The sequence below is a fragment of the Aquarana catesbeiana genome, linkage group LG06 (assembly GCF_042186555.1).
Source record: "Aquarana catesbeiana isolate 2022-GZ linkage group LG06, ASM4218655v1, whole genome shotgun sequence".
In the NCBI taxonomy this organism is placed as follows: domain Eukaryota; kingdom Metazoa; phylum Chordata; class Amphibia; order Anura; family Ranidae; genus Aquarana; species Aquarana catesbeiana.
In genome coordinates this window covers 18,283,487-18,303,428 of record NC_133329.1, presented here as the reverse complement: position 1 = coordinate 18,303,428, position 19,942 = coordinate 18,283,487, and the positions used below count along the sequence as shown (strand labels likewise).

General features: G+C 40.8%; 1 protein-coding gene across 1 annotated transcript in view; it reads left to right on the top strand.

Moving 5' to 3' along the window:
• LOC141148201 (uncharacterized) overlaps positions 1-15,684 on the top strand; it is a 33,846-nt gene extending 18,162 nt beyond the window's left edge. The window contains exons 3-5 of the mRNA XM_073635419.1: positions 3,726-3,852; positions 6,530-6,600; positions 11,742-15,684. Of these exons, the coding sequence (XP_073491520.1) occupies positions 3,726-3,852; positions 6,530-6,600; positions 11,742-12,079 (536 nt within the window). The 3' untranslated portion in view covers positions 12,080-15,684. The remainder of the gene's footprint in view (positions 1-3,725; positions 3,853-6,529; positions 6,601-11,741) is intronic.
• The last annotated feature ends 4,258 nt before the right edge of the window (positions 15,685-19,942 follow it).

Genomic DNA, 19,942 nt, shown 5'->3' with positions numbered 1-19,942 from the left:
GAATGGCCGCATAAGATGGTCCCCCAGAGCAAACGGTTCATCCGCAACGAAGACGAATGGGAGTCCTTCCACATTGTCTTCTGGAGGTGGCAAGTCCAAGCTGCCATTCTGGAGACGCCTGTAAAACTCCGTCTGGGCGATGACTCCACCATCGGACATCCGGCCATTCTTCCACACGTCCACATACAGGAACTCATAAGTAGACGACACCACCGCCAACATTACAATACTATTGAACCCCTTGTAGTTTCCCATCAATTGCCCCTCCGCAGTTAGGAAAGTCCCACCGGGCAAAGTGGGAGGCCACAGTCTGCCATTCCTGTGGCGTGGAAGGAAACTATGGAGTCAAACAAGAAAAAAAAATAATCATTTTGCACATAAACATTGCAAGCAGATTAGACACAAACATTCTTGGCTAACATCAGTATAGCATTTATTTTAGGAAGTATTTAAAGACAAAGGTATAAGGTCCACCTATCAGATCCCCCCCCCCCCCCCCTCATGGCCCATTTTTAAATTTTATGGGGGGGGGTGTTTTGGACAGGTAACCATCTCCACTTCATTGAGAGATGAATGCCTAAATAATGTGTATTACTTTGATCAGCCCCTCCTTACTTTACACTAATGGCAGCCCACTGGACAGGTAAGAAGTGTCATAATACAAAGAGATAAATACACACTGTACACATTTTAGCACATTTTTACATTCTGCTATTACCTATCAAGATAATAATAGGATACCAAAACTTTAAACAGTACCATATAAAAGTATTCAGGCAGGCCCTTGCACTACATGCTTTGGGGAATTAATCCATAAATCTGACCATTAAAGAGGTGGGTATAGTGTGTATGGGTTTGGCAAAGTCAGCAGATAGAGGATTGTTATCAGCTGAGTTAGTAGTTGGGGGGGGGGAATTCCAAATGATTTATGGACACCAAAAAAAAGCCTCTGGCACTCTGCCTGAATTTCAAACACGCATCGCAATTTTCAAAATTTTAGGGGGTTTTTAGGGTAAAGGACTACTATGGAGCTGACAAAATACATTGTTAAGTGACTACACGAGGTGAATATAAGGCCAGGAGAGTGTGCTGGGGAGGTAAGTGAAGGCAAATATGTATGAAGGACAAAAAATAAAACCTACAATTCCAGCATGCATTAGGACAAAGGGGACATTCACAGCATATTACCATCATGGTAATTAGGGAATGAGGAAAGAAATACAATACATTAGCAAACATTAAATACAATAAAATTTGAGATTAAAGGATAAATCTTACCTTAATATACTCCTTCTGCAGGACCTGGATGATGGCAGAACAGGTCTCTGGGATAATGATCCCCAGAGCCTGGGGGGAGATGCTTGTCGAGAACTTCAAGTCCCGCAGGCTTCTCCCCGTCGCCAAGTACCGCAGGGTGGCGACGAGCCTCTGCTCCGGAGTGATGGCTTGCCTTATGCAGGTATCCTGCCTGCTAATATAAGGGGTCAGCAAAGGCAACAAACAGTGAAATACAGGGTCCGTCATCTGGAGAAAGTTCCTGAAATCGTCAGGATTATTCTCACGGATCTCACTGAGCAAAGGCATATGACAGAACTGGTCACGCTGAAGCAACCAATTCTTGGCCCATGAACTCCTCCCCACCCTGTTCATGGACTGGACTTGTGTCAAGGTCAGGACCCCAACACCAAGCCCCCGCACAGCACGAACTCTACGAGGAGTACGTATACGCAACATGGCTAGAAAACAGTCGGCTGCTCAGAATGAAGTAACAAAACGCACTGAAGAACAACAAGGCATGTGAAGAGCGACCTGAAAACAGCAACGAGCGGGCAAGAACGCACTGAATAGTCAAATATGAACTCACTGCACGCACTGAAGAGCAGATACAAACCCACAAGCACAAACTGAACAGCAGAAAACGATCTGAAAACCACGAGTCTGAAAAAGCGCAAATCGTCTCTCACCAAACTTTTTCTAACACGAGATTAGCAAAAGGAGCCCAAAGGGTGCCGCGCTTGGTTCTGAACTGCCCTTTTATAGTATTGTCGTACATGGTGTACGTGACCGCGTTCTTGGCGATCGGTAATTCCGACAACTTTGTGCGACCGTGTGTATGCAAAACAAGTTTGAGCCAACATCCGTTGGAAAAAAATCCATGGATTTTGTTGTCGGAATGTCCGATCAATGTCCGATTGTGTGTATGCGGCAATACTGGTCAAAATACAAAAAGTATGTTTTTTTTTTTTAATATTTATTAGGTTTTACACAATACAATGGTATAAAACAGAGTACATAATAGCCATAAAGCATGTACATGCAAATTCTCTAATCAGTAAGTAATATTCTAGCAAAAAATACTGATTTTAACCTGTCAGCAACAGGCCTAGTCTTAAAGTGGTTAAGCAATACTGTATTCAATGGGGCAATTCTGAAATAGGCAAGTAACATAATTACATTTATTTAAAAAAAATGCTAAAAAAATATATATATTTTTTAAAATCCCATTGGGACAGTTGCAAAGATTTTTTTCGATGCTCAAAGTGAAACATTAAAATTGTCCAGTTTGTTCCAAAACCTCCCCAACCAACAAAAGTTTATCTCTACGGCCCACAACTTGCTATTGCAGAACACACCTTTGACTATCGGGAAGACCTGTAAAGCATGGGAATGGGACCTACAACTTAAGCTCCCTGCTGAACAATGGGAATATCTCTGTAATAACACTCACAAGGGCTCCATCAATGTCACAATGCAAGAAAACTACTACAAAATATTATCAAGGTGGTATCAGACCCCAGCCCTATTCCATAAATTTGATTTGTCTCTCTCTAATCTCTGTTGGCCTCCATAGTCTTCATCATTGCAGCAAGCATTATCTTGCTAAAGTTTATTTTGACTCGCTTTTTAATTAAAGGAGTCAATGTTCTCTGGTAAGCAGATTTTATATAAGAGCACATTGGGTGTATTCTTATCAAGCTGGTAAAGGAATATCTACTTTTTCTCTGGAAGAATCTGAACACAGAAGCTTATCTGGATTTCTTTTGTGATTTAATTGGGACATTTTATACCTTGGCACACCTTGTTTCTGGAATTTATATAGCCAGTACCACATATTTATATCACTTGTGTATATTCACCTGTGGCACATTGCACTTTATCTGTATATACAAATGTTTATTGTTTGAGTACAATCCAATTAAGTTTGTTTGCCCAATTAATCATTGTTATAGAGCGCCCTCTACACTCTATAAAATCATAGTTTACTGATAGGTTGGTCTCCTTACTCTGAATTGTTCTCTTATAAAGTGGTCCTGTTTGTACAGTATTTGGATACAGAACCTTGCAGTACTTTTGAAACTCCATGATGCACAAAACAAAGCCAGGTGATTACCAAAGCATAGGGCAGTGATGGAGAACCTTGGAACCCCAGATGTTTTTGAACTACATTTCCCATGATGCTCATGCACTCTGCATTGTATTTGAGCATCATGGGAAATGTTGTTCCAAAACATCTGGGGTGCCAAGGTTCACCATCACTGGCATAGGTAATACAATGATCACATGATCAGGAACCACCCCGATGGTTAGTCTGCCCATCAGTGACAGCACAGGTACTTGTGTGCGCTGCTCAGGATTTGACACCAATTAATGTTCCCTCTGCACCAATTGCAGATGCCAAGAGATTAATCCATATTGAATGTTTCATGCTTATTTTTTTTTTTAAGGAAACTTCAGGCCTTTAAATGGGCCAGTGAATAAGAATTGGACATTTTATGATTATATGACTACGCTGGAAGAAACAGAACTGAATCCAAACTATACAGACCTCATCGTTCCTGTACTAGTAGATGAGTGAGTTCTTTGTGTCTATATCGATGAGCACTAACCTTCTGTACATACCCAGCCATGGGGTCCATTTATTAAAAGTGCAGAGAGTGTTCTCTTATTAGTGAATAAGGTGAAGCCGAGGTCACTTTAATCACCCAATCATGGACATGGTAAAATATGTTTTTTTTGTTTTTTTTTATTTCCCTACCTTGTGATTGGGTATTTCACGTGAAGACAGCTACATCTTATCTTATCTACATTTTACTCAGCTAAATGTTTTACCTTCACTGCTTTCTAAGTAAGTCAACCACAACACATTGTGGGCACCAGCCCTACCTTAAGAAAGAGACTACATCAAAAAAGATTAAAAAAGCATGGGAGGAAGTATTTAATATACGTACAGGAGTAAAAGTAATGTACAGAGTGAAGGGGTCAGGAGTATGCAATGTACAGAGTGCATGGGTCAGGTGTAAGTAACTTACTTAGTGCCCGGGTCAGGAGTAATGTACAAATGTATCAATGTACAAAGATACATTGTATCTTTGTCTCTCATTGAAGAGAGAGAAAAAAAAAAGTGTGTGTAAAAAAATAAATAAATCAAATAATAATAATAAAAAAGAAAAGAACAAAATAAAGAAAAAATACCTACATCAAGGTTCGATCTAGGTCAGTGCCAGGGTTAGTGTTTGTAAGGGTCAAAGGTCAGAGTCAGTATATTTTGGGCAGGATTTAAAAAAATATTTTTGTAATTAGTATCAGTGTCAGTGTGTTTTAGGTAGGACAAAAACAAAATATGCACTATTGTTTCTGGGCTGTACTACGAGTACAAACAACAACTAACATATACATATGTGGTATAGCTGCGATCTTTAGGAGCAGGAGAATTTATTTTGGGTTGTTCTTTGGTGGTAGGTTATAGTAGTAACAAGAAATATACAGCTAAATGTAAAAAAAAAGCTTTTTTTTACTATTTTGGGCCAGTTTTTACATTGTGTCTTTGTTTCTCCTTGCAGAGAGAAAAAAAAGTGTTTGTAAAAAAATAAAATAAAAATAAAAACATAATAATAAGAAGAATAATAATAAGAATAATAAATAAAAGAAAAAAATACCCAGATCATGGTTTGATCTGGGTCAGTGCCAGGGTTAGTGTTTGTAAGGGTCAAAGGTCAGAGTCAGTATATTTTGGGCAGGGTTAAAAAATTTAAAAAATGCTATAATTAGTATCAGTGTCAATGTGTTTTAGGTAGGACAAAGAAAAAAGCAAAATGTGCATTATTTTTTCTGGAATGTACTATGGGTACAAACAATAACTAACATAAACATATGTAGTATCGCTGTGATCATCAGGAACATGAGGAATTTTTTTGGGTGGTTCTTTGGTGGTAGGTTATGGTATTAACAAAAAATATACAGCTAAATTAAAAAAAAATAAAGATTGTTTTACTATTTTGGGCCAGGTTTCCTTTTGATAATAAAAAAAAATCAGGAGATATCCATTACCATTTACCACCAAATGAAAGCCCGATTTGTCCTGAAAAAAACAACGTATAATTTACCTGGATGTAAAAAATTGATGTGGTGATATGTAAAGTTTTACTAACACATGTCAAAGTTGCAAAATTGTGCTTAGGCATTAAGATTTGTTTTACCTTTAAAGGGTAATTCCACTTTCAATGGGAAAAAAAAATTGCAAATAAAGAAAAATTAATATAACGCATATAATTGCTGCACTAATCATTTTGTATTAGAATGTTATTAAAAATGACCTTTCCTTTTCAATCAATGCATCCAATGTAATTTTCTTGAGAATGCACTGCAATATGGCTACCTGGGGTTGTTCTGTACACAGAATGTGTACTGACCACTCCCCAGAAACATCATTTCCTGCTTGCGTGATTGGCTCACCAATTTTCTGCACTAAGATACAAGTCAGATTTCAGGCATCCCCTGCAACATAAATGTCATTTTTTGAGAGATACTTTTAATAAGAACACGTCTAAAGGGAGGCAGGCCCAGTTTTCCTCATTAGTGCTCTGCAGCTGCCCACCTGACAGTTAATTCTGAAACCACTCCCATTAGACCCACTCAATACAGAGGCACAGACAAACACACATGGATAACTTCAGAATAACAAAAGGTAGGGATCTGCAACAAAGGTTGTTATAATCCTTGCAATGTACATTGATCACCCAGAGGGGAATGTTTTTTTTTCTCAACAAAGGTGGAGTTTTGCTTTAAGCATGAAGGGGTTAAGCTTTGTGCTTCTCCTCCTGCTGCGCTAGGCAGTGGCCTATAATTGAAGACAAACACAAGGGGGTGCCATCATCTAAGTGTTAACCATTTAAAGCAGTCTACACGTAGATGGTGGCGCCCTCTTGTGTTTGTCTTCTGGTATGTGCATTCAAAAATTCAGGACCTGGTTATAGGAGTAGTAACCATCCCCTGCAACCACTACTGTTGAACTACTTGCTACCATTTATCTAAGACTTAACCCCTATCATTACTGGGGGGGGGGGGGTCTGTCAGTGCAGTTGTTTTGTATCTGTGTTCAGTGGCCTACAATTGCCATTATAGATGCCCTGGTCATGTAATAGTCTTTTTGTATGTTTATCAGTAGCACACTACATCATTCAAACATCTATCCATGTGTGGATATTCTGAGCTATTTACATCATTTTTACTTTTTTTTTATTATTTACAGCACTCGTTTTCATTTTGGCTCTGAGCAGGAGGAGATTCAAACATTTCTGAGGGAGTGCAAGTTGATGACAGGTGAGATTTCCACAAGAAATCCTGGCAGGAGGGTCTAATATATAAATTACTAAATGATCAGTCCACTGAGCTAAAAAAATTGAATTTGCCATAATGACGGTTATTTTCAGTAAAAGGGGTGACACAAGCTGAAAATGACTGTCAAAGGGATGAAAATGAACACATTATTATGGCGGGGCGGGGGGGAGGGGTAAACTGCTTCCATTCTGACCTTTAGGATACATGAAAAATGACAGAATTGTGCATTGATGGGGGAAAACTCAAATACAGTATTTATATACAGTAATAAAATAGCCAACAACTTGCATCATGGGGTGTATGGTACTTTCCCAGCACCAAATATAATAAGTAAAAAGGAAAATATAAAATAGTTTATTACATCTTTATTACAAAACATAAAACCATATCTTAGACCAGTAGTCTCCATACTGTGGCCCAGGGGCCGGATGCAGCCCTTTCTTTCTTTTATCTGGCCCTTATTCCTCCAAGCGAAACCAATGGGTACCCAGTGACACCATCGATGGAACACTATTCATACCTCTGATGCCAGCAATGGGGCATTATTCTTCCTCCTAAAACCAATGATGGGGCACTATTCCTCCCACTGACAATGGGTCATTTTCTACCCCCACTGGCCCAGTCTGCCCCCCCCCCCCCCCCCACGAAGTTGGTGGGAAGTATAAAGCAGGGTTAGGTTATAAAAAAATATCCCAAGCTTTGAACATCTCACGGAGCTCTGTTCAATCCATCATCGGAAAATGGAAAGAGTATGACACAACTGCAAACCTACCAAGACATGGCCGTCCACCTAAACTGACCAGCCGGGCAAGAAGAGCATTCATCAGAGAAGAGCCAAGAGGCCCATGGTAACTCTGGAGGAGCTGCAGAGATCCACAGCTCAGGTGGGAGAATCTGTCCACAGGACAACTATTAGTCGTGCTCTCCACAAATCTGCCCTTTATGGAAGAGTGACAAGAAGAAAGCCATTGGTGAAAGAAAGTCATAAGAAGTCCCGTTCGCAGTTTGTGAGAAGCCATGTGGGGGACACAGCAAACATGTGGAAGAAGGTGCTCTGGTCAGAAGAGACCATAATTGAACTTTTGGCCTAAAAGCAAAACTATGTGTGGCGGAAAACTAACACTGCACATTACCCTTAACACACCATCCACACTGTGAAACATGGTGGTGGCAGCATCATGTGGTGGGGATGCTTTTCTTCAGCAGGGACGGGGAAGCTGGTCAGAGTTGATGGGAAGATGGATGGAGACAAATACAGGGCAATCGTAGAAGAAAACCTGTTAGAGTCTGCAAAAGACTTAAGACTGGGGCGTGGGTTCACCTTCCAGCAGGACAACGACTCTAAACATACAGCCAGAGCTACAATGGAATGGTTTTAGGTTAAACCATATTCATGTGTTAGAATGGCCCAGTCACAATCCAGACCTAAATCCAATTGAAAATCTGTGCCAAGACTTAAAACATTTAAAACCTCTGTATTTGGGCCGGCTCAATTATTGGCTGGAGTAGTTAATATGGCTGATAGCCACTCTCACCCGACATAAAAAAAATGGTAATACATGAATATTAGCTAGAACTTTTTTGATTGTCCTAAAATCAATAAAATGTAAAATTCAACAGAAAATACCTGTTTCCAAAACTGGTGAAAGGTTATAAAAATAGATAAAATGACACAAAGAATAATTGTCAGGATCACTTAAGTGCTCCTGCTTCCCATTCCAGTATCCGGGTGTTGGCTCTTGCATTCTCCCTGCCTGTGTTCACCTGTTAGGTGATTGATCTGCTCAGTCACCTGATATAGGCAAACTGAAGACTCGATCCCTTGCTTGTGATAAAGACAGACTTACCTGCATTGTTCTAGATCAAGCCTCATGTTAGTCTGCCTTGCTTGTTGTTGGATCTCCTGTGTATGACCCGAATTGAATACTGGACTATCCCCTGAACTCAACCTGCCTTTTACCTGGAAAGGATACTGGATTGTCCCCTGAACTCAGCCTGCCTTATTACCTGAACTGCCTTTGAACCACGCTACCTGTCTGCTAAACTGCAAGTACCTGTTTGCTTTGCTCAGTTCGCATCTGCCCTCGCATGGTGGCCAGACACTATAGCATCGTATATAAGTCCTGGGGGCAACCAAGTACCAGTAGGCCTGCTTGTCCTAAGGGAAAGGGGGCTGCTATAGGTGAAGCACACAGTAGCCAGCTATAGTGTCTGACCACCTGCGTTGGGGTAGACATGACATTCGTGACAATAATAAAAGAGAACATGTCATTTAATATTTTACTTTAATGAGGGATAGCACATCATCAAATGCTGAATCAATATTGCCCAGCTCATTCATAAAGTCTCCATTGTCATGATTACTTGCAGTCATTAGATGGCAGCAGCTGGCCTTATTCAGCAAAAGTCCTGACAATGATACAAACTAAAAAATTGACAGTAACAGTGTAAAAAATCATTGCAACGTACAATGTAACAAAAAAAAAACTGCGTTGCAAACCCACAGAGGTTTAAAATTGTGGGGTTTTTTTCAAGCTCCTCACTGAAGCTGTAAAGTATTAACGTATTCAATTTAACCCCTTTAATACCAGGCACTTTCACACACCCCTCCTGCCCAGACCAATTTTCAGCTTTCACACTTTCGCATTTTGAATGACGATTGTGCGGTCATGCAACACTGTACTCATATGAAATTTGTGTTATTTTTTCACACATATAGAGCTTTCTTTTGATGGTATTTAATCATCACCATGCTTTTTTTTTTTGCTAAATAAACTAAAAACTATAAAGGACCAGAAAATAAAGGACCAAAAATTTTGAAAAAAAAACCTTGTTTTTCTTAATTTCTGTTATAACAATTTGCAAACAAATAGTCGTTCTTCATAAATTTAGGCCAAAATATATTCTGCTACATTTCTTTTGTAAAAATAACCCAAATCAGTGTATATTATTTAGTCTGTAGGAAAGTCCACAAGCTATGGTATAACTATATACTGTATATCTGAAAATGTATCAATACTGATGGCCTATTTAAATACGTGAGTCCCTAAAATGTCAGGACAGTACAAATATCCCCCAAATGATACTTTCCTTTTTGGAAAGTAGTCTAGAGAGTGACATTTTTACCCACTCTTCTTTGTAAAATAGCTCAAGCTCTGTCAGATTGGATGGAGAGCCTCTGTGAAAAGCAATTTTCAAGTCTTGCACAGATTTTCAATTGGATTTAGGTCTGGACTTTGACTGGGCCATTCTAACACATGAATATGCCTTGATCTAAACCGTTCCATTGTAGCTCTGGCTGTATGTTTGTTGTTGTTCTGCTGGAAGGTGAACCTCTGCCCCAGTCTCAAGTCTTTTGCAGACTCTAACAGGTTATCTTCTGATGCCGCGTACACACGAGCGGAATGTCCGACAGGAAAAGTCAGACGGAATCATTTCATCGTATAAACCACTCGTGTGTAGGCTTCATCGGACCTTTTTTTTTTTCGAAAATTCTGACGGACCTAGAAATAGAACATGTTCTAAATCTTTCCACCGGAACCAGTTCCTATCGGGAAAACCACTCGTCTGTATGCTGTTCCGATGGACCAAAAACGACGCATGCTCTGAAGCAAGTAAGAGACGTAAGCTTGCTTTAAAAAAAGGCCTGGATTCTTTCCTAAATGTACATAATATAACTGGGTACTAACATTTATAGGTAAAGTTGATCCTGGGAAAATCTAATTGCCCCTCGGGGGATCAGGAAGGACTTTTTTCTCCTGCTGTAACAAATTGGATGATGCTTTTCTGGTGTTTTTTGCCTTCCTCTGGATCAACTGTGGGTGAAGGATTGTGTATATGGGATTGCAGTATTATTATTATTTTTTTTTTTTTTTTGGTTGAACTAGATGGACTTGTGGCTTTTTTCAACCTAACTATGTAACTATGTAATAGTTGTCCTGTGGACAGAATCTCCCACCTGAGCTGTGGATCTCTGCAGCTCCTCCAGAGTTACCATGGACCTCTTGGCTGTTTCTCAGATGAATGCTCTCCTTGCCCGGCCGGTCAGTCGAGGTGGACGGCCATGTCTTGGTAGGTTTGCAGTTGTGCCATACTCTTTCCATTTTTGGATGATGGATTGAACGGTGCTCCATGAGATGTTCAAAGCTTGGGATATTTTTTTTAGAACCTAACCCTTTAGAACCTAACCCTAACTTCTCCACAACTTTATCCCTGACCTGTGTGGTTTGTTCCTTGGCCTTCATGATGCTGTTTGTTCCCTAAGGTTCTCTAACAAACCTCTGAGGGATTCACAAAACAGCTATATTTATACTGAGATTATATTACACACCGGTGGACTCTATTTACTAATTTGGTGACTTCTGAAGACAATTGGTTCCACTAGATTTTAGTTAGGGTTATCAGAGTAAAGGGGGCTGAATACAAATGCCCCCCCCCCCCCCACAATTTTCAGATATTTGTTTGTAAACAATTAAAAAAAACATTTACCACTTTCCTTCAACTTCACAATTATGTGCCACTTTGTGTTGGTCTATCACATACAATCCCAATAAAATACATTTACATTTTTGGTTGTAACATGACAAAATGTGGAAAATGTCAAGGGGTGTGAATACTTTTTCAAGGCACTGTATATACAGTATATGAGGATGGTAAGGCTGCAGATGAGGCTCCCAGCTTGAGCCCTGGTGGTGGTGGTAGGGGTGGGGTGGGTGAGGGATGGCTAGAGTGGAAGCCTCTACAGTGTTCCTGAAGACCCAGCTGGCAAACTGACAATCAGCCTTGCAGATTGCACAGGGAGAACAGCTCTCTCGAAGCATCTGTAGAGCTGGGTTGCCAGTTTGACAATCCTACTCTTAGTATTGGAAGGAGAAAAGAAGCTGCTTTATTCCTAGCTGCAGCTTTCATTCATAACTTAGGGCTCATGAGCAAATCAAAGTATTGTTCATGTACACATGATGACAGTTCCAGCACTCCAGCAAATATAGGACAAATCAAACAAGTCTAAACCCTCAATAACCATTATTAGTTTTTATATAATCCCAACCTTTTTTTTCCAAACCCCCCCCCCCCCCATGGATATGTACCTTTGTAACATTTACCTGCTTCCATATATCTTTCAGGCTTTATTCCAATTGTAGTCATCACCAACAAAGGAAGTCGAAATACTTCTGAAGTGAGGAACAAGTTCATAGCGATGGGAGCCGAGCAGGTCATACCGGTGGAGATTTATACCACAGAAAATCGTGAGAGGACCCGGGGGAAAGACACCGACATACTGATATTTCTCTACAATGCTCTGCAAGATGTCGCCTATTATATGTCCCAACAACGGGATCTGAGGAGGGAGAGACTGGAGAGAAAGAAATTCCTCCTAAAGTATATGCATGATGTAGAGATTGAGAAGAAAGTGCAGGAGGCTTTACGAAAGGCAGAAATAAACAGAAAGGAAAAACGTTAAATCCTGCTACAACAGTAGAATTCTACACTGTCCATTGTGACCCTCCTAATTGGAGGAACCCGTGGTTGATGTATGCCTTCTCTACATTGTATCTATTATTGACTAATGAGGCATAGCTCCCAACTGTCGCTGATTTCGAGGGACTGTCATTGATTTGGAGCAATGTCCCTCTGTCCCTCATTCCTCCTCATTTGTCCCTCATTTTGGGCTGATCTATATAGATGTATAGAAAATGCACTTTTTATCTATCAAAAAGTGTTTTGCAGTGCTAAACCTTTCATCTGATTTCTAAATTGCTGCATTTGTAAATTCCAAAAGCCAATATAAAGGAATAATAGTGGTAAAAAAAAAAAAGCACTTGTGGGTTTAATCAAGCTTGTCTGTACAATTCTCCTTTAAGGGGGCGTGGCAATGGGTGTGTCCTATGCCTGCATACTTTTGCTGATGGGTTTCCCTCATTCCCATCTCAAAAAGTTGGGAGGTATGAATGAGGTGGTGGGTATCTCTATTCCTCTAAGCCAGGGATGGAGAACCTTGGCACCCCAGATGTTTTGGAACTACATTTCCCATGATGCTCAACTACACTGCAGAGTGCATGAGCACTATGGGAAATGTAGTTCCAAGGTGCCAAGGTTTGCCATCACTGCTCTAAACCCACTAGCAGTGCAGGCCTTATCCATTAACAGGCAGGGGCACAGCCACTAATAACCTGTGAACCTCAATCATGGTGTCACCTGTGGGAAGTGAAAACCAAAAAGCTTGCACTGCTGGGGGCCCTGAAGAGCAGAGTTCAGTGCTGCCACACATATGTAATTGTGGTTTGCAAGAATTAATTGTGTTTTGGATTTTTTTTTTCTTATTTCTACATTAGAATGCACACTATATTATAGGATGACATGGAGTGCATTGAGGACATTTATAGTGAGACTCTCCCTATCAAAGGTCCACTGAATATGTCTGTCTCCCAGAAAGCAAGAACTTTCCAACCAGGCCTCCAGCATGGCTCTGCTTTACTCAAAACTGTGGAATGATATTGTTGTTTTCACCTTATACCATACTTGTGGAAGATTCCAAGACCTCTTAAAGCGGGGGTCCACCTATCTATCGTTTTTTTTTTTTTTTTAGTTCATTCACAAACTTTTCTTCTCAGCATTACATACTCACATATTGTGTGTAATATGTCCGCCTGTGTCAGATTTTGTCAGAAAGAATAACTTATATTATTCACTGCAGGCGGTTTCCATCTTCATTGTGGGCATTTGAAGCCCACAAGCATTTATTTCCTGGATGTGGTGAATGCTGTGCTCCCAGCATTCACCGCTCGTTCCCGCACATGCTCAGTGGCATCCTGGGAAACCTGAGACTAGCTCCCAGGAGTCTGGGAGAGGCTAGAAACACGCCTACTCCCACGGGAGGAGAACCAGGAAGTGCAAAGAAGAATAGAAAAATAAAAGGTAATTACGGCAATTTAAATTTTTTTAAACGGCATGTCAGCATCTAGGCAAGGAAGAGAATACATACAGATATTGTTAAAAATTTGGGTGGAACCCCGCTTTAACTAATGTAAAATTTATAGACAAGGAGTCAGTCAATGGACTTCTGCTCCTACCCTTCTCCCTGTGTTTACAGTGTGGGAGGGCAGTGTCTGCTTGTTGCTGAGAGGTGATATCAGGTGAAACTTGTCTCCCAGTGATCACTTCACACAATGGGATTGCTCTATGGGAATTGAAGTGGGTATGTGATTGCTCAATCAATTCCATTTTCTTTGTTATGTGACCACTTTGTTGATGCAGCAATGTGTTGTCTGTTATGGGCTCTGGACACCCCTTTGGGGCAGCCTGTGCCCAGTTTAGGCAGGTCATTTTTTGGCAGAGATGGGCTATACATAGCACAGTTTGCACCATAAGGGGACCCTTCAGTGGGAGTATATATAGGGATAGTGCCACTGACTGAAAAGGGATGGAAAGGTTCTGAAGTAAGCTCAGCCCTTCTAATGCAAACGTATTCCAGTTTGTATTGCATTATGCAAACCTACTGAACTGATGCCTGCTTCCTTCACTGCAAGAAAGTTCTAAACTTTGCTACAGTCCTTTGTTTTGAGAGACCTGTCATTTTTGGGTTACTACAAAGGGAAATCAGTGGCTGAATGCCTAAGAGAGCCAAGAATAATGGGGAATTTTGAGCTTAACCACTTCAGCCCCGGAAAGGATTTACCCCCTTCCTGACCAGAGCATTTTTTGCGATACGGCACTGCATCGCTTTAACTGACAATTGCACGGTCGTGTGACATTACACCCAAACAAAATTGACATTCTTTTTTTCCCACAAATAGAGCTTTCTTTTAATAGTAATTGATCACCTCTGCAGTTTTTATTTTTGCGCTATAAACAAAAAAAGAGCGACAATTTTGAAAGAAAAAACAATATTTTTTACTATTTGCTATAATAAATATCCCCAAAAAATATATAAAAAACACAAATGTTTTCCTCAGTTTAGGTGGATATGTATTCTTCTACATATTTTTGGTAAAAAAAAATTGCAATAAGTGTATATTGATTGGTTTGTACAAAAGTTATAACGTCTACAAAATGGGGGATAGATTTATGGTATTTTTATTATTCTTTTTTTTTTTTATTAGTAATGGTGGCGATCTGTGATTTTTATCATGACTGTGACATTGCAGTGAACAGATCGGACACTTTTGACACTATTTTGGGACCATTGACATTTATACAGAGATCAGTGCTATAAAAATGCACTGATTACTGTGTAAATGTCACTGGCAGGGAAGGGGTTAAACACTAGGGGGCAATAAAGGGGTTGAATGTGTTCCCTCAGTGTGTTCTAACTGTAGGGGGGATGGGCTCACTAGAACTTGACAGAGATCACTGCTCCTGATCACTGGGAGTAGTAGATCCCTGTCATGTTGCTAGGCAGAACAGGGAAATGCCTTGTTTACATAGACATCTCCCCATTCTGCCTCTCCGTGCCATGATCGCAGGCCACCGGCACACCCACTATCCAGCAACTTAAAGGGGACATATGGGTATGCCCATTTGCGTAGCCGTGCCATTCTGCCAATATATATCGTCGTGCGCTGGACAGCATACGGTTAAAGTGTAACCAATGGCATTTTTTTTTTCATTTTGGATAGAGTAACTGTAACTTCTGTCAGTTTTTTATTTTTGCCATCTGTGTCCCATAGAGGAAATTTTTCTTCACTTCCGGTCCCTTAGCCAAAACAGGAAGTGAGAGAAAATTGCTCCAAAGTGAGGGAATCCCAGGGTGTCACCAGGGTCACCAAAACTAGTGTCCCTATTGGAAGATTTTGATTACTGTTCTGTGACAACCCACAATTTGGGGATTTCTACTTTAATTCTTGAAGATAGTGGTTACAGGACAATTAGAGTGGATGAAGCTCCCTACGGGGGGCATAGACAGCATACAAATCTGACGGGGCACTAATCCCTCTCTACTCTATACAAAACTATAGTTTAAAAAAAGCATTCTCATGCCGACTTCATTTTTAGAAACAACAAACTCTTGTATCCAAAAACTACTGCTGTATATTTTTATAAAAGTGTAAGAAGAGCTTTTACTTGTGACTTTCTGTGCTTTTTTCCCCGAAGTACCTGGAGTTTATAATATATAAGCATATGTAGATAATTGTGTGTTTCCAGCCTTCTAACAACAGTTTCAGATCTGTTCCAGCATGACTGTCCCCTGTGTACAAAGCTAGTTCCATAAGGAACTGGTTTGACCAGTTTGTCCCAGTTTGACTAAAATGTCCTGCATAGAGCACCTTTGAAACAACCAGAATGCCGATTGTGAGATTTTTTCATTCCACATCAGTACCTAACCTCACAAATAGCCACAAATTCCCACAAACACAATCTAAAATCGTGTGGAAAGCCTTCCAAGAAGAGTGGAGGTGGTCACAGACACAGAGTGGGGCCAACTCTATATTAATGTCCATGGTTTCAGAATGAGATGTCCAACAAGCTTGTAGACAGGTGCCTACAAGGAGGATTTTTTGTGTAAGTAAGCTAGTTGGTTTACCCAGACTGGTTTGCCCAGGCTGAAAAGCGATTTTTGGATCTGGTATCTTTTCCCAGGCTTTTCCCAGGCTTTTTGGGCCCTGCCTTCCTTCCCAGGGCTTATATAAATAGGAAGAAGACTGGTTCCAAGGAGAGAGAGAGAGTGCACATGGGACGCTGAGAAAGGGCTGCTGCGCCATGTAGTCCTACGAGATTCCAGAGCTTCGGAGGAATCTCCCAGGCTTGGAGGATACCGATTATGGACCACACATTTTTAAGGTATGCCTGGGCAGGCCCCAACTTGGGACAGTATTGCACTTGTATAGATATTGTCATGAGAGTTCTCATTAAAGTTTTTAAAATGTTCTAGGCCTAGTCTGAAGTTATTTAAGGAGTGCATTATAAAATATTGCATATCAGAAGAACAGGGCCTGTAAAGCACATATGGGATATGAAGCAAGGCCACTACAAAGGATTAACTTGGCAGGAGAGTTGGAGTTGGACAGCAGTTGTCACAGGTAACCAAGAACTGGTGGCAACTATACAGCATCTGGTCATGAAGCATGGTACCTGGTGAAGGTGACAGGTCCTCCGCTATCAAGGGGTCAGTGCTCTGACACCCTCCCTAGCAGTCAGTTCCCCAAAGCAACTGGGACCAAACCCACAGTATGAAGACCCCATATACCTAGCTGCATAGTACAGGAAAGTGAAGGAGTTAACTAGAACATGCATGAGGTACTTGCTAGTGCTAAATGAGACTGTCATGTACCTGGTGGAGATCAATCTGGAGAGGGGGCTTCTCCTGCACCTCCTGTCCGACACCCCTGGTAGTGATGACAGGGAGTGAAGGACACAAAGTAGCATGAGGGCCGATGTAGCTGTGTGCGCATTGGCGCGCACCCGTGTGCGCGCATTGGCGCGCGCCTGTGCATGCCCGCGCATACGCCAATACAAGTCCTTCTTTACACTGGTGTGCCCGTACTTGTGCGCAGGTGCGCGTCTGTTAGCCGGACTTCTCTTACAGAGACCCTATTCTGTCACCAGGAGGTGGCAGAGGTATGCTGCACTGGTGGAGAGGGCATAGGCTCAGCAGTGTCCTTCCTAAATCCAATATACGAGGAAGGTGTATAGTAACATAGGACAGCACTTCTACAGTGAGAAGCATAGCGCAAATAAATCACCAGGACCAGATAGTTTACAACCGAAAGTCCTCAAAGCACTCAGTCAGGTCATAGCTAGACTGCTATTCCTAATTTTTATGGACAGCATACTGACAGTAATGGTACCAGCGGGCCAACATGGTACCAATATGTAAAAAAAGGGCAGAAATATATACCTGGAAACCACAGGCCAGTCAGTCTAACAATAATAGTATGTAAACTATTGGAGAAATGATAAAGGATTATATCCAAGATTTTGCTGATGAATACAGTATCATTAGTAGTAATCAGCATGGCTTTACAAAAGGTTGTTCTTGTCAAACCAACCTGTTAACATTCTATGAGTAAGTGAGCTGCTATCTTGACCTGTGGATGTGGTGTATCTGGATTTTGCAAAAGCATTCGACACAGTTCCCCACAAACGCTTACGTTACAAACCGGGATAGAAAATTGGTTATAGGAGCACATCCAAAGGGTGGTAAAAAATAACATGTACTCAGAATGGTCTGGGGTGGTTAATGGGATGATATAGAGGATGGGATAAATAGCTCAGTTTCAGTTTTTGCTGACGACACAAAGCTAAGCAGGGCAATAACTTCACAGCAGGATAAATAATGGGGTGGGCAACTGCATGGGAAATAAGGTTTAATTGAGAAAAGTAAAGTACTTGAGGGCTAAAAACATGATTGCTAGTTACTCACTAGGGCGAGAAAAGATCTGGGGGTCCTAGTATATGACAGGCTCAGCAATGTCATGAAATGCCAAGCTGCAGTAAGCAAAGCTAGCAGACTATTGGCATGCAATAAAAAGGGAATTCATTCGAGAGATAGAACTATAATTCTGCCACTTTATAAAACTCTGGTTTGGCCACATCTTGAGTATGCCTTCCAATTCTGGTCACCAGTCCTCAGAAAGGATATATGGAAAGAAGAAAGAAATAGCTGCATATCCAGAACTTCCGATTTCCTTTTATTCTGCTTCACAAAGATAACACCAAAGAGACCAGACTGTGGTCACGTAGACACGTTTCACACATACATCTTGTGGTTAATCATTACCATCATTGGTAACGATTAAGCACAAGATGTATGTGTGAAACACGTCTACGTGACCACAGTTTGGTGTCTTTGGTGTTATCTTTGTGAAGCACAATAAAAGGCAATCACAAGTTCTGGATGAGCAGCCATTTCTTTCTCCTTTCCAAATTTCTCACGGAGGCGGACCGGGGGTAAGCATTATGCAAGATACTCCAATCAGCCTTATCTTTATATACCTGGAGCAGCGGTTCTTTTTCTTGTATACTCAGAAAAGATGTACTGGAGCTGGAGAGAGTCCAGAGAAGGGCAACAAAATGAATAAGGGGACCGGAGGGCCTCAGTTACAAGGAACGACTACAAACAATGAATGTATTCTCACTGGAGAAGAGACGCTTGAGAGGAGATATGATAGTGATATACAAATACCTCAATGGTGATTCTAGCATAGGGAATAAACTATTCAGTCTCAGGGATTATAAAAAGACATGAGGCTAAAAGGATATATTACTGGACAGCTGACCACCCATCCTTGGTAATCCACAGCGATCCCGTCAGAATTCTGGAGACCCCAATGACACACACACACAACAGGCAGCTTTCATGTGCAAAGTGAGTCTAAAATCTTTATTCAGAATCGATAGCAACATATGCAAGTTACAACACAAGAGGGGAGGGGTAAGCTTGCTCCTGAGTTTCTAAGGGTTAATCAGGCTTCTACAAAGAGATTTTTCCATCATTAGTTTAGGCAGCTAATAGGAATTTACAAAGATAGCTTATCTGCAAGGACATAGACTACAGAGAATCGTCCTAAACACAACAAGTCATACAGAGGGGGTTTTAATTAAAAGTTGGCTTAAGTAAAAAAGTCTAAAACGCTAACGAGAAAAAAAATGTAAGATAAGGCATGTACATTCTTTATAAACAAGCTTATAAAATGGAGGGGAGATTACAAAATGGAGGGGAGATTACAAAATGGAATTGCAGTTGATCATATAGCTCTATTACAATCCCCTCTTAAGTCATAAAAAATGACTTACTTTACTACAGAGTTTCTACTGTAATAAAGACTGAGGTAAGCTCTACTTTCAGCACCTGGGTCATGGGTTCTACTGGTTCTAGTAATTAAATACATAATAAGCTTGAAACATGCATACAGAAATAATAAGAAAAGTAAAGCCATAACAATGGTCACAGCGATATCTTTTAACCAGGAAAATATTCCCCCGAGCCCAAAACATCCTAGACCTTTTAGAGGATACCAATTCTGTGCAATGTTACGGGCTTCTTCTTGCAACTTATTAACTTCTTTCCGATGTTGTGCAATTATGTCATAATAGTCATTCACCTCCATACTGGTATTGTATATCCAAGTACAACACTCATATTACTCCGTGTGTTCGCAGAGACCAGTCAGTGCTGCACTCATGCTTTTCTAAGGGTTAACCAGGCTTCTACAGAGAGATTTTTCCATCATTAGTTTAGGCAGCTAAAAGGAATTTACAAAGATAGCTTATCTGCCGAGAATCATCCTAAACACAGTGAATCTAATGCCCCGTACACACGGTCGGACATTGATCAGACATTCCGACAACAAAATCCTAGGATTTTTTCCGACGGATGTTGACTCAA